General features: G+C 44.1%; 1 protein-coding gene across 1 annotated transcript; it reads left to right on the top strand.

Moving 5' to 3' along the window:
- Positions 1–28: 28 nt before the first annotated feature.
- LOC144471807 (organic cation/carnitine transporter 2) lies at positions 29–13029 on the top strand. Its single transcript, XM_078184265.1, has 10 exons — positions 29–170; positions 3632–3723; positions 5986–6133; positions 8831–9044; positions 9142–9248; positions 10249–10403; positions 11332–11521; positions 12139–12271; positions 12364–12673; positions 12796–13029. The coding sequence occupies exons 2-10, from the start codon at positions 3657–3659 to the stop codon at positions 13011–13013; spliced, it is 1542 nt and encodes a 513-aa protein (XP_078040391.1). The 5' UTR covers positions 29–170; positions 3632–3656; the 3' UTR covers positions 13014–13029.
- The last annotated feature ends 472 nt before the right edge of the window (positions 13030–13501 follow it).

The following is a 13501-nucleotide window of genomic DNA, read 5'->3' as shown; positions in this document are numbered from 1 at the left end:
AGGATCGCGGTGTTTCGATCGTAAACGTGGTCCCGCGAGTGCAGTTTCCGGCAGAGTTATCGTCGTCAGCGGGCCCGTGCGCGTTACCTGGCCAGGTGACCCTGCGGCACCGGCCGGAAGTGTTCGCGGAGAACCGATCCCCGTCGCTGGTTCGCCCGGCCCAGACTCAGGTGAATGACTCCCCGGTGCGAGCAGACTGCTCCACGGGTCCGATTAAAGCCTACGCAACCGTAATCGCGATTAATCCGCCGGTATTCCATTCCGGGATCAAGCCGCAGACAATCAAAGGTCCGGCACCGCGGTTCAGAGGACAATCATTTGTCTGGTTCAAACGAGAAACACGGAACCGCGTCTCTGTCTCTTATTAGCAGTGTGATAGGTTAAATTAAGAAGGTAGGCGATTAGACGCGGTCGCTTAACTTGATAGTAGCAATTGATCACTTAAACTGGATCGCGTTTCAAGGTGGACAATTCCGTTCAATTGTGATTGTTTGCCGCCGCTGGCGCTTTAACATTTTTATCGATGCACACCGGCCCGCCTTCGATGGAGCGTGTTTACGACGCGAGAGAGTTTCGTTCGTTCGTTCGTTCCTTCTCTTCCGGATATATTGATCTCACAGTTTTGGCACATTTTAAATTCTTCCGCGTTCCATTCCCGAGTTTCCTGTTTTCCCTACGGTTTCCTGGAACCGTTGTCGAGACATGTTCGCGCGGCTTCGATGCGGCATGTCTCTTTCAATGATATCTTCGCAAATTTTTACGCGGCTGAAGCTTCGCTTTAAATGCGTGCTTGCTCGTTTTAAATTTATAGAATCCGCGTAAGCATCGTAAAAATTCCACTGGAATCTTTGCTCTAAAATATGAACTTTTGCAAGTGTGTGCGTGTATCTTTCTGTCACGTTTAGATAACTGACGGGTATGTCTTTTGCGAATGTTTCGATAAAAATGTCACTGTGTTTGGCCCGATACTACAAAGGGCACATTCGAATCTATTAACAGCTTGTTAGACGAAAAGGGGCGAGGAGTCTTTCAAGTGGATCTATTCAGTGACCAAGTTAATTTTAGTCTTTCTTTTTCAAATTAGAAGTTTAATATCTATGTACGAAAAAATTACTCAATTGAATAATTTCCCTTGTTTTTGATAAATTCTTCGGACAGTTGACGAGTGCCTGTCTTGAAGAAACAAGGATTTCTCATAGTGATTAATTCGTTAATAGTTGGATATGTTAACCAATTCAGACAGTCTTCCAATTATTGCAAATGGCTTGTACGATGATCGACAGATGAAAGACTAAAATTAACTTGTACACCTAATATGTTGTCAAAGGTTAGGATGTTTCTCGTTTCCGTAACGTAGCATGCGAAAGTACAAACATTCGGACGTAAAGAAAGTCGTACCTTTCAGGTAGAATGCTAATCGCAGGATCAGGAATTTCGTAATCGATGTCTTCGTAACTTCCATCAACCGGTTTCTAGATCATTTCGGTTTCCGCCCCAACGAAAAATTGCCTAACTTCTGTAAAAATGATAATCCCCGTTAACGCGTTCGTCACTGTACACATTCTACGACATACGTCGTTGGTCATCCCCGTTACACGAGTTAACGCGCGTGGAACAGGAGAGCTTTCGGTAACAAGACACCGTCCGCGGGCTTATCGGGGAACTAGGATTCTCCGAGCGGAGGAGTCGGCTTAAAACGATAATGTATGTTAATCTGGCGGGCCTCAGAAATTGCGCGCGAAGGACGGAGCACGCTAGAAGCCATCCGGTTCTCTGTACTCGATTTCTGGCCTTTTTACGCGTTGGCGAAGCCGACCGCGAACGCTCTGCCAACAATGTCTCGTATCACCAGAAGTTATCATTTTACGTCCGCCAGTCTCGCTTGGATAGAGCACTATTGTTACAGCGAAACCGACGTTAGCCTAGAGGCTGGTAGAAATTGGTGAACAAGCGAAACCGCGATCATCGAGAGCAGAAGCCCGTATCGTTTGCGTACCAATGCTAATCACTGTTGTGTATTCACGGTGGGAAACGGAAGGAGTGCGCGAACAACGATAAATTATAATAAAACGACGATTTACGACGACGCTCTTCGGGTTCTCAGCCCGTTTCCTGTTGATTTGCCTGCGGCTGGAAGGCAAAACGTCTTCTACATTGTTTCACCTCACTACCTCGTCGCTCGTAACCACTAGGTGGAATCTCAGGTTTCGGAAATGTACGCTGATTGAATCTCTTGATAGATACCGAATGTACATTGCGTGTACTATGTATCGACACGTGGAGTTTACGGATTTTGCGTTAATCGATTATACATTGGTTGTAAATGTTCTCCTTTAAATCTGTTCCGGTTTACTTGGGCTAAACTGTTGTAGACATTTCATGCGACTTAAAATGTTTTTACGTAATTGCTTGTGAAGTTGATTGAATTTCGGGCGTAATTAATTTTACGATGAAGATATATTAAATGTTTTTACTCAAGAGAACGTAAAATAGAAGAATACTAAAACATAATATTAAAAAATGGACAAAACAAAAGAATAAAAAAGTTGAATACTCGAAACTAAATAAAATAAAAGACCGAAGACGATCTAGGTATTAAATATATTTAAACAATTCAACTTCCCTTCTTCTTCCCAAGTAAACGGACTGTAGAGGACACGAAAATAAAATTGCTTTCGCAAATTACTTTTCTTAGAAAGCACCAAAAATTTAAATTTCTGACGATTCGTCTCAAGTCGCAGACGTGTCCCTGACACGAAAGATATCGAAGGGCAGAAAGCTTCGTCACTGTCGGAAGATACTAATCGTGTCGCGGTCGCAGCCTTGACGACGCGCGGATAGCATAAGAAAATGCATCTTCCCCATAGACGTGTCGTACCTTCGGAATCGGTCGCTCCGTACTTATTAGAAAGTCAACGGCACTCGTGTCCGGAAGGTTGTAGTCGCGCGTAGAAGGACATCGGACGTCCTTCTTCGCGTCTCTCCGTCGGTCCCTGAAATCGAGCGTATTGGGAACGGAGAGTCTAGCCGTGCATTTCCGGTCGCCGAGAGTCGTAAGCTGCGGTCTTTAGCTGTCAAGCGACGGTATCAATTATCATAATCAACGTGTCACGCCACGGCGCAACTCGACGCGCCGAACCAACAATTGGCTCGCGGTTTCTCGCAGACGGATCGACCGTGACCGATCGCAGCTGGAAAATCGGCATTAGTTGCGAATCATTCGCGATCACGTCGCAATTACGTGTCCCAGCCCTCGTTACCGGTGCTCCCTGCCCACCGTGGCATCGATTATTCTCGTTAGTCAACGATCGTTCCACGCCCGTATCGCGCTGGTCACGTTGGTTCTCGACTTCCAGTGTCTGCTCGCGATTTTCGTTTCGCGCCTCCGTTTTCTCTACGAGCTTGTGAAAGTTCGTGGCGCGTATCCGGTGACAACGAGTCTGGTTTCGTAGACTTTCGTCCGATAAAAGCGCGAGGTTCGCTTTACGTAATGCAAAGGCGCGATTGGGTCGCGGCGAGCGGCTTCCGCGAGCGGAGCGCGTCGATCGAACGGCGTTTCGACCCGGGCTGGGTCAACTGGGTACAGTCGCCTGTGAACCGGCATAATTCTCAAATCTCTCTGTGTCCGCAGCCTAAGGGGCGACGAGGAGGACAGCATGAAGCTCTTCTGCTCGGGCGACGACGCCCCGGCCGCCACGCCGAAGCCCAAGGATGGCGCCAGAGGTATGCAACCACGTTGATTAGCTTGGATAATCCGCGCCTCGACACTTTCGTGCCGCCACCGTCGTTTGCTTAAACGCGATACATACCGACACGAGCCCGTTGATTAGCCGGAACTCGCGCTAATCACCGGCCCTGATTCCGCCGCGAGACGCGATCTCTGGGCCCGGGTGGTTTCCGTTTTCTCCGCCCTGAGGGTCAGAGGAATGCCGACACCTGGAGCTTGCCTCGGTAACGAGCCCGACGAAGTCGTGTCCCCGATGGCACAGCAATTGGTCTTCCGACGAATGTTCTAGTCGATTCGCACAAAACTTTCGGTGGACAAATTGATTCGTGGCCCCTTCTTTATTTTTTGAATAGTCTCAACCATTTTTGCAGCTTCGCAACTTTATACATGAGCCTAATTGGTGTCAGCTGTACCGTCACAGCTCGATACGGCAGCTGAAAGGCTTCAACTTTAACTAAAGTGACAATTAATTGCGAGGGCTACGAATTAATTTAAACGCCTGATATCTTCTCGGGCACTCCTCTCGATTCAAATGATCTGTTTGGATATGTAGGCCGATCTCATTTAAATGATATACTAAGCTGGCAAGAAAGTTTTTTCCATTGAGATCGCGGTGTCGGACGCAATCCTATTTACACAAATTCTATTAACTCTTCTAAGCTGATCACAACAACTTACACTGATAGATTTTTGCTACTATTTTTGACTACTATTTCGCACTACTAAAAATATATTTGTATATCTTCAACTGCATTATAATACAATTTTTATAAAGTTTGTTACATGAAACGTTATAATTATCAACATGAAGATGCAGGTGCGAGTAAAAATTGATTTGCGAAATTCTGTCAGTTTAAGTTAATGCTTAAAAAAAATTAGAAACACGGTAGAATGGTTAAAAGAAATAAAAATTTTATTAGTCGGTGTCGTTGAACATCCGCAGTTTATTTATTAGTTCTTAGTAAGAAGTAATTGAGGATCGAGTCTTGTCAGGTTTTATCGTGCCGTTTTTACCCGAGAAGATGATTGAAAATTAGCGTAAGTAGGTAGTTATTACTCGGAACGGAAATTAGTAGGCTCCGGTGAACAGGTTTGCATGAGAAGACAATTGACAATGAACGAGTTAGTTGTTGCTTGAAACAAAAATAATAGACGTCGGTGAACGATTTTGCATGAGAAGATAATTGAAAATGAACGCGCTCTCACGCTCTCCATGTGAAACCATGCGACGTTTTTTAGACCGTGCAATTTTACTCGGTCAATTAAACTTTAATGAGAACGAAGCTATTGATCAATTTTTTATTGGCAGTCCGCTGTAAAATTAGAGTGTCTACCGCACAGGAAAAAACTTTGTCGCCGCAATCAACCGTAATGTTACATTGTAGTACGCGAGTCAACCTATCCTACAATATTCTTTCAGTACGCAGTACGTAATCAAATCAAGTCTTAATCTTTCCAGACCTCGTTATTCAATTATGTAAAAATTTCACGTAACCAAAGTAGAAGCGCAGAACACCTCTATATTCGGACTAGCTCCCGTTTCTTTTTCAATCGCCTGTATCAGGGGGTCGAAAATGATCACGGCACCCCGACGAAATCGAAACCTGGTTTCGCACGAGCTGATAGGGAAAGTGTCCTTGAGCGAGTTAATTGACTTCGATCCGATTATAGCGAAGTTAATCCCGTCGGTGAACCCGAAACACGACAATGCAACGGTAGCGAGCTTCAGGACAGCAGCGAGCACCCCCGGGGAGATAGAAAGAGAATCTTCGTTTCGGCGATGACGGATACAGGAAATTGATGCCCACCGGTGGTAATTACTTGGCGGATGGCCGGTCGTAAAACGGCCGCGTGATTTAGGAGGGAATTATCGATCACGATTACGTGCACGCGAAGATCGAAGCCGTTCACGTTCGCATCCTAACCGTTACCCTTTTTCGCGCCGGCTGAAATATGGCGTGTCAACCGGGGGTGGGCCTCAATTTTCATCGGCGGAATCTGATCGGTGGATTAAGAGTTTTCGGATTGACCCAATTTCGGCTTTATCGAGTTCGATCGGTTTACCCGCAGTTCCTCGTCCCTCTTCCTTCGATATTCCCATCTTTACCTCTTTATTTTCTCCTCTCGTTTTCGCTTCTTTTTCCGTGCCCTCTCTTCAATTCTCTGCCGATCGCGTTATTATGCACGATGAATAGGATTACCCTCGCGCTTGGGAACATCTCGCTTATCGGCGATCGTCGGAAATCTGTCTTTTGTAGGGGAGAAGGGAGGCCGGAGCGGCAAGCAGGACGTGGATCGTTTCGGATACTATCAAATGATCATGTTCTCGATAATCAGCCTGCCTCTGTTCTTGTCAGCAGGATTCACGCTTGCTTACGTGTTCACAGCCGGCGAAGTTAAATACAGGTAACGTCTGTTTTTTCAGATGGCACGATGATTAGTGCGCCCACTTTTCGTAATCTGTTGCAAGCATCCGCTCCTTTGTCCGCGGTTTGCTTGCACGTACACGGGATGCTTACGAACAAAACAGTTCCCGCCTTGTCTCGATCCCCGAGCAAGATCGATCACGATGTAATGAGGATTCGTGCGCGTGCCGACCGTGCCGATCGAACGATCGATTGTGTAATCGGTCGCTCGTAAAAACGATTACTTTATTACGCGATCGATTAACCCTTCCGCCATTGTGGCCGCGGTTACGCGCGCTTGCAGGATCTCTTGATTCATTTCAATGTTGCATCATCCAACGATGTCTCGATCACTGCCGTCGCGTCACGATGGATCGCTTCTCGAGGGTTGCAAGAAACTGTGCGAACTTAAGTTCGTTAACCACTGTCGGTTGTGTAATGGTTTTTTCAAGAATTTATGGTTCGGAGCTAAGGATTTCGTAATCAAGTTTTTCAAAATAACGGTAATTTGATTTTGTAATCGTTTGCAGCGAACTTTAATAATTTATTCTTCCGTTATTATTTCGAAGTTAAGTTTTATCTAAAGAGTTCGACTTCGTAGATTCAGTGGTTTAAATGAAAATTAATTTATAATTATCTAAAGATATGGAAATCTATAATATTTTTTACTATTTGTCAATTAAAATGTACAACAAACTTCCAAGACATTAAAAGTATGTTCAGCTCTTTCTCGACATGCTAAAGTAATTGAAAATCCTGTGAACACTTTGAAGAGTGTGCTGCAGATGTACCAATGACGTCAAGGATACACTCGCGTCAGAAAGTTTTCTTCCAAAACCTTTCCAAACGGAATAAATTTTTTAAAATGTCTTTTAAGATGTCAGACCAACCAATCTTCTTTAAATGAGAGTACAAAAATTTGTCTAGATTTCAATGAAATTTTCAGTATGCGTATAAGTTATCGATATTTTTGAAATTTCTTTTACAGGCTCGGATAAGGAAGCTGGAAAAACATGGTTTTTTAATTTTTTATCATTCAAATCGACTGCAATCTGAACAAATTTTTGTGTATACGTACTCTAGAAAACTAGTCGGTCTGAAATTTGAAAAAAGTCACGTCACTTGGATCAGTTTCGAAAAAGTTATTCAATATTTAAACTATTCACATACTTCCTCAAGCGAGTGTATCTCATTCTTACTGTCGCAAACAAATGAATTATTTACGTAACGAAGGTATGTTCGTCTGTTCTGCCGGTACTTAAGTCTTTGATACGAGATCTAGTCGCGGTAGGTAGCATGACAGAAGATCTCGGTATTAAATCTTATAATGGAAATCGTAGGTGTGTACTTTTAAAATCCATTAAAATCAAATTCAATGAAAAGATCATTTTGCTGTTTGAATAACTAATAACGCAGCAATGTACTCGCGTATATTTGCAACAATAACGTTCTCTGGAAAATTGGTAATACTACGTGATTACGAAATCTTATGCTAAAAAGAATAAAAAAATATTATGCTAGGACGTCGCTTGTATTTCGGGCAGCAGACAATCCTTTACCGGTAAAAATTTCGCGGAGAATAACGTTCGATAGTATCTTGATGAAAACATTAACACAGTTCGACAGTTACGTCATAATGTCGGCGCCCGATCTTGCTCATACATATTAAAGGTACGCTGCCTGCATTCGTGTAAGCACTATCCGGAATTCATGGGGCGACCTGATGCGAGAAAATTTAATGCATCAATCAATAGTTCGCCAGACAGCAATTTGTTAATCGGCTTATTTTCCGCCGTTGGTTAACGACCTATTAATCGGCTTAAGAACACCGGAGACGGTGATACGTCTATACTCTGTCCGATCGCAACGATACACGTCCACCTTTTACTGCAGGCAATAAATGTCGACATTATGTCCACGTTGAAGCAACAAACTCTTGTTAATTGTCCACGTTGATCGACAAAGTCGTCGCCTGTTGTCGACTCGCTTTATTACTATTATGGACTGCGAATTTTACGCATTTTCGGCAAATCGACAAATTAAAATCACTGCAGAGTATCGATTTATTATTTTCAATTTGTTGAAATTATTAAAGAAAGAACTAAATCCGCGCGTGGCGCTTATTTCTTGCAAGCGGTGCGGAACATTTTTATCTTGCGTAGAGATCCGAGGTCCACTTATTGCTTGTTTCCTTTCAGAGTGGCGCAGACTAAAGAACAGGCTAACAAATCTTTAAAGATGTTATTCATTTGGGAAGAAATCATCCGACTTAGATATTTTGGGGAAAGAGACTTCTTATGCGACGAACCATCGCTACGACTTGACGCGAACGCGCAAATTCGTGTCAGACATGAATTCGCAAGTCGCGTTCTGACAATGCAGATTCTTTTGCAATACATGCTTTTATTTCTATCACCGACCACAATAAACACAACTGTAGGAAATGAACGTTCGCCAGTCATAATTGACGGCTTGAAATAAACTGATTTGCGTACGAACCAGCTTCATTGCTAGCAATAAATTAGCGTAGCCTTGAAAACGGAGTTAACTGCAAATGTTTCCCAGATATCTGTTGCTTTAGCGTCGACACAACGTGTTCACAGTTTGACGTTCGTTGAGAAAGGCTCGGAATCTCGCAGTAACAAGGAACAACGAAAATGTCCTAAAAAGATCGCGGCTTATAGAATGCTCCCCCCAGGTGTTTGGTGCCAGAGTGCGAGAATGCGAACGACACGAGCTTCAACGTGCCCTGGGCCGCCGAATCGGTGCCGGATATTTCGGGGATGTCAAAGTGCACTCGTTACGAGGTGATCAACCAGACGGGTCAGTGCACGGATCAGGTCTTCAGCAACGTGACTCGCAAATGCGACTCGTGGATCTACGATCCGTCGGAGAACACGATACTCAGCGAGGTAAGATCGTGTAGCGCGCGGAGGGCCGACCTGTCACAGGTGGATATACACAGCAGGTGACTCACGGTTTTTCTTTGTTTCCACATTGTTTGTACAGTGGGGTCTGACCTGCGACACGAACCGATGGAAGCTCACGTTGGTGGGCACGATAAATAACGTCGGCCAATTCGTCGGGTTGATCTTCGCCGGATACGTGTCCGACAGGTGAGAAATAATCGCCGGAACGGACCGGGGCTCTTAATTAGTCTTGCCCGGGCAAGGATCCCGGTCCAGGAAATGGGATTCCTCGTCCGGATCTGGTTGCTAACGATGTTCGATCGACGGAACGGGCTGTCGGAGTCAGGCAGAACTTTGATCCGTCGGGAATGCCTCAAATTTTCCCAGAAATAGTGGAACATACCGGTTCGAATTATTTTTTGACCACTTTGGTGATCCATTTATAAAGTAATTTGGTTTCTTGAAGCATTCATTCCCGTCGAGATCTTGCGAATACTTATTTTTAGTGCAGGAAGTAAAGGTTTGTAAAATAATCGCTTCGAATCGAAATCGCGTATAGATGTATTACAATTCTGTCTAAATTTTTAATTAATCCTTAACATACTGCCTCTATTTATTCAATTTTTACTAATCCTTGTATCAGGATATTTTCTTTATATTTTGAATTAATGTAACGTCGAACGACTATCGATAATCTCCGAAACCAAGTGATCAAGTTCGACGAAGAAGATGATCTTTGTTCGAGCAGTGAGCACCAGTTAGCTAAAAAATTGTTCGGACCGAAGCTAGAAACCGACAGTACTTTGGAAGACAACTGGTGGAAGCCGGTGCTTCCGCGAGTAATAAACTTTGAAGCTCGGCGAGCTTGGTCGGAATAAACTTTCGCGCCGGTGGCCTACAATTTCCAATTCGAATTCGGACGGTGCTCTCGAGATTGTACTTTTCGACGAGTCCCACGAGCTCCGTGACGATCCTTTAAAGTTACAAATTGTTGGGTGCCGACTCGAGATCGCAGCGTACATTAACTATTCGTTTGAAAAGAATTCGGCGCTCGTCGGCTGTAAAGACATCTGCTCTTTCGACCGTTCTCAATGAGACGAGACGCTCGTCAACCGTTTGCCACACGTCCGCGAGAAACTCGGAACAATAAAAACGAGGCGTGCCAATAGCTGTTTATTCGTCTCGCATACCCGGTGTTATGTTCCAGATACGGGAGACGCACGATTTTGACGCTCGCCACGTTCCTGAGCGGAATCAGTGGCCTGATACATTCCTTCTCCGTGAATTATTGGATGTTCCTCGCGTTCGAATTTATCGACGCGACTGTCGGAGCCGGTATCTACAGTGCTGGATTTATTTTAGGTGAGTTAATAACGAAGCAAAGTAAGGGAAGATGTTCGACGTGAATAATGCTGATATAAATAACAGCCATGTTTCACGTGTCGACCAGCGCGAGAACCGGCTGCGCCTCGATATCGAAAAACACCGAGAGAACTCCTACTGCAAATCATCCCCATTAGGATCACCTGCGATACTCTGTTTCCTCTTTCAATCATCTAACAACCGGAACCTTCTCGTTCGGTGGTGTTTAAATTTTCATTCTGAAGCGTCGCGAGGAGACTCTTTGATAAGATGGCGGGTCATTGCTTTCTAGTAATTATTTTAAAGGAATACGTAGATTTGCAATCGCTATCGGCATTAATCTTTACGTGTACGATTAAAATCCCTTGTTCTCGTTTTAATTATTCACTAAGAATAAGCAATTTGTTTCAAAGAATTTAATAGTCATCATTCGAAGTGCTGAAGTGGACTCCTAAAAAATGGCGGATCATTCCTTCGTATTATAAATTTGAAGAAATATGTAGATTTACGCTTGTTATTGTTACGAATCAGTACATATGTATATCTAAATTCACTTATTCTCGTTTTAATTATCAGCTCAGCAGAAGCTTTTCGTTTAAAATTATTTAATATTCGCTATTCAAAGTGCCGAGCTGAATACTGAATACTCTCACGAGATGGCGCAACCAACGTTCGTATCATGAGTACGAGAACAAGTAAAATGACGAAGTACCAATGAAATGCGATGATATCTTCTAAAAAATCTTAATTTCTAATATAATGACTTCTATGAATATAACCGACTGATGAAGTAGCGACTCCTGTCTAGTATATACTGGAATGGATGCAGGATTGCGGCTTGCAACAAACGTTGTAGAAGCTTCCAGCATTTCGTTTGTTTGGATTGGCATTAATGGTGTTAATGCGGAGGGACCACGTTGATTTTCAGGGATGGAGATGGCCGGTGTAAAGGGTCGAGTCCTAGCCAGCACAATCACCAGCTGTCTGTTCGCGGTTGGTGAAGTGCTGCTGGGATTGATCGCGATGTGGACGAGGTCCTGGCGTCTGATCCTGCGGCTTGTGTACGGACCGGCGTTGCTCGCCATCTTGATGCCCTTCTTAATCCCAGAATCAGTCAGGTAATTTCCGTCGGCAACTATTTAATTCGCATTGTCCCGCGGGTCTCGTTAACGATCTCAAAACGATCCCTCGTAACGACCAGCGAAGTCGTCGTTGTTACCGCGACATCCGCCCAATTAATCGGCTCTTTGACGTCACCGGTATATTCCCGTTGATTGGATCCACGGCTCTAATTAACAGCCGGCTCGATACGAAATCGTTCCCGTTTGCCAAGCCCTACATAGTATTATTGAGGACGCAGGACGCCCTTCGCAAAACGTAATTATCCATTATAAATCGTATGTTATGAACAGTATCGGACAGCGGTGCCCGTTACCTTGGGCTGACAGATTGCCGCGCCTCTGCCTTTCTTCAGTCATAATTAACTTAATATTCATCGAATAAGATATATTACATTTTTCAATTATACTATCCTGTTTATTTTTTAATGAAAGATTTAATATGTATCATTCGATAAATATATACAGTTGATTGTAACCGGAAACGAACGAAAGGCACAGTAATTGGTTACTTCATGGTAACCGGCTGAACTAACCTAGTTTCTCTATACCCGTGCCCCTCTTCGAAATAAGCGTAGAAAAACGTACGGCACACCTGACGATGTCCCGTTTTCAAGGTGGCTACTGGCCAACGGGAAGCATGATAAGGTCGAGCGCATTTATCGGAAAATGGCGCGTATGAACGGACTCAGTATCAATGACGAGGCGATCGGCGAGTTCAAGGAGGTCAACATGGTGAAGACCGAAAAGGTGTGGGAATATCGACCAAGTTACCTTTACAATGTCGGCTACTTTTAGTTCGCAGAAAACGAGAGACAAAAGATGATCGATTGCTCTTGCAGACGGAGCAGCTACCGTCGGAGAAGAAGAGTCCTTTGATGCAGATTCTGGGCAGCTCGGTGATGATGACGAGATTGCTGGCTTGCTCGTTCTGCTGGCTGACGAACACCTTCGTGTACTACGGCTTGTCGTTGAACTCGGTGGCCTTTGCCGGTGACAAATACACGAATTTCATACTGGTCGCCGTCGTCGAGATCCCGGCCTATTTCCTGACCTGGTTCATGACCGACTGGCTAGGTCGTAAGATCACCTTGTCTTCCTCGTTCCTATTGAGCGGGGTATTCTGTCTCGCGATACAGTTCGTGCCATCAGGTGAATACCAACTGTTCCGTTTCATTTCAGCCAGAGTTTAATTCGAATAGCTGCGGAGCGTCTAACCGATCTACCGAGCTAGAACGAACACATTGAAAAACGGCGTCGATTTGTCTTTCCAGGCTCCTGGACCTTCATCCCCCTGATTCTCTACATGGGAGGGAAATGGTGCATCACGATGTCCTTTTCCACGGTTTACATTTACACGGCGGAGCTGTTCCCCACGAACATGAGACACTCCCTCCTTGGAATTTGCAGCATGACCGGCCGCATGGGGTCAATATTGTCACCGCAAACTCCTCTTTTGGTAAGTCGGCCACCACAAGAGTCTACATCGTAGAGCCAATAGGAACAGTAACCGCTTGTTGCTCGAGGCTGTATTTCAAACATCAAAGACCGTCCCTCACCGAAAACTTTGCGAAACGCCGCTTTAGCTTCTCACAAAACATTTACCTGTTAATTCCTGTTCGATCCACACATTATATTTTCTGTGACACCGTTTCTGCTATCGAAAAAATTACATCGGTTCTGCGGACCTGAAATTCTTTCTAGGGGAACTCGTTGAGATAGGGCAGTGGCGTCGGTTTCTGTGAGGTGACCAATTACTGCGCCTTTGATTTGTTTTCAGGCATAATTAACTCTAACCTCATTGAATAAAAGGTCAAATTTTTTAATTCAAAATTAAATGAATAAAAATTGCCGAAATTAATTCCGAGAAATATACGTTAAACGAACATATCTTTCTTCTTTTAATAATAGTAATAATTGAAAATAATTTCCATTTGTCATAAATACATAAGATCTGCAGTCTGTTTACTAAAATCATGA

Source organism: Augochlora pura, chromosome 6, assembly GCF_028453695.1.
Source record: "Augochlora pura isolate Apur16 chromosome 6, APUR_v2.2.1, whole genome shotgun sequence".
In the NCBI taxonomy this organism is placed as follows: Eukaryota; Metazoa; Arthropoda; class Insecta; order Hymenoptera; family Halictidae; genus Augochlora; species Augochlora pura.
This window is presented reverse-complemented; position numbering and strand designations above follow the sequence as displayed.

Excerpts from the sequence above, each read along its gene's own strand:
- LOC144471807 (XM_078184265.1), top strand. The coding sequence starts at position 3,657 with ATGAAGCTCTTCTGCTCGGGCGACGACGCCCCGGCCGCCACGCCGAAG. Across the intron at positions 11,522-12,138 it reads TTAATCCCAGAATCAGTCAG|GTGGCTACTGGCCAACGGGA; the intron begins GTAATTTCCGTC and ends CCCGTTTTCAAG. Across the intron at positions 12,272-12,363 it reads ACATGGTGAAGACCGAAAAG|ACGGAGCAGCTACCGTCGGA; the intron begins GTGTGGGAATAT and ends TTGCTCTTGCAG.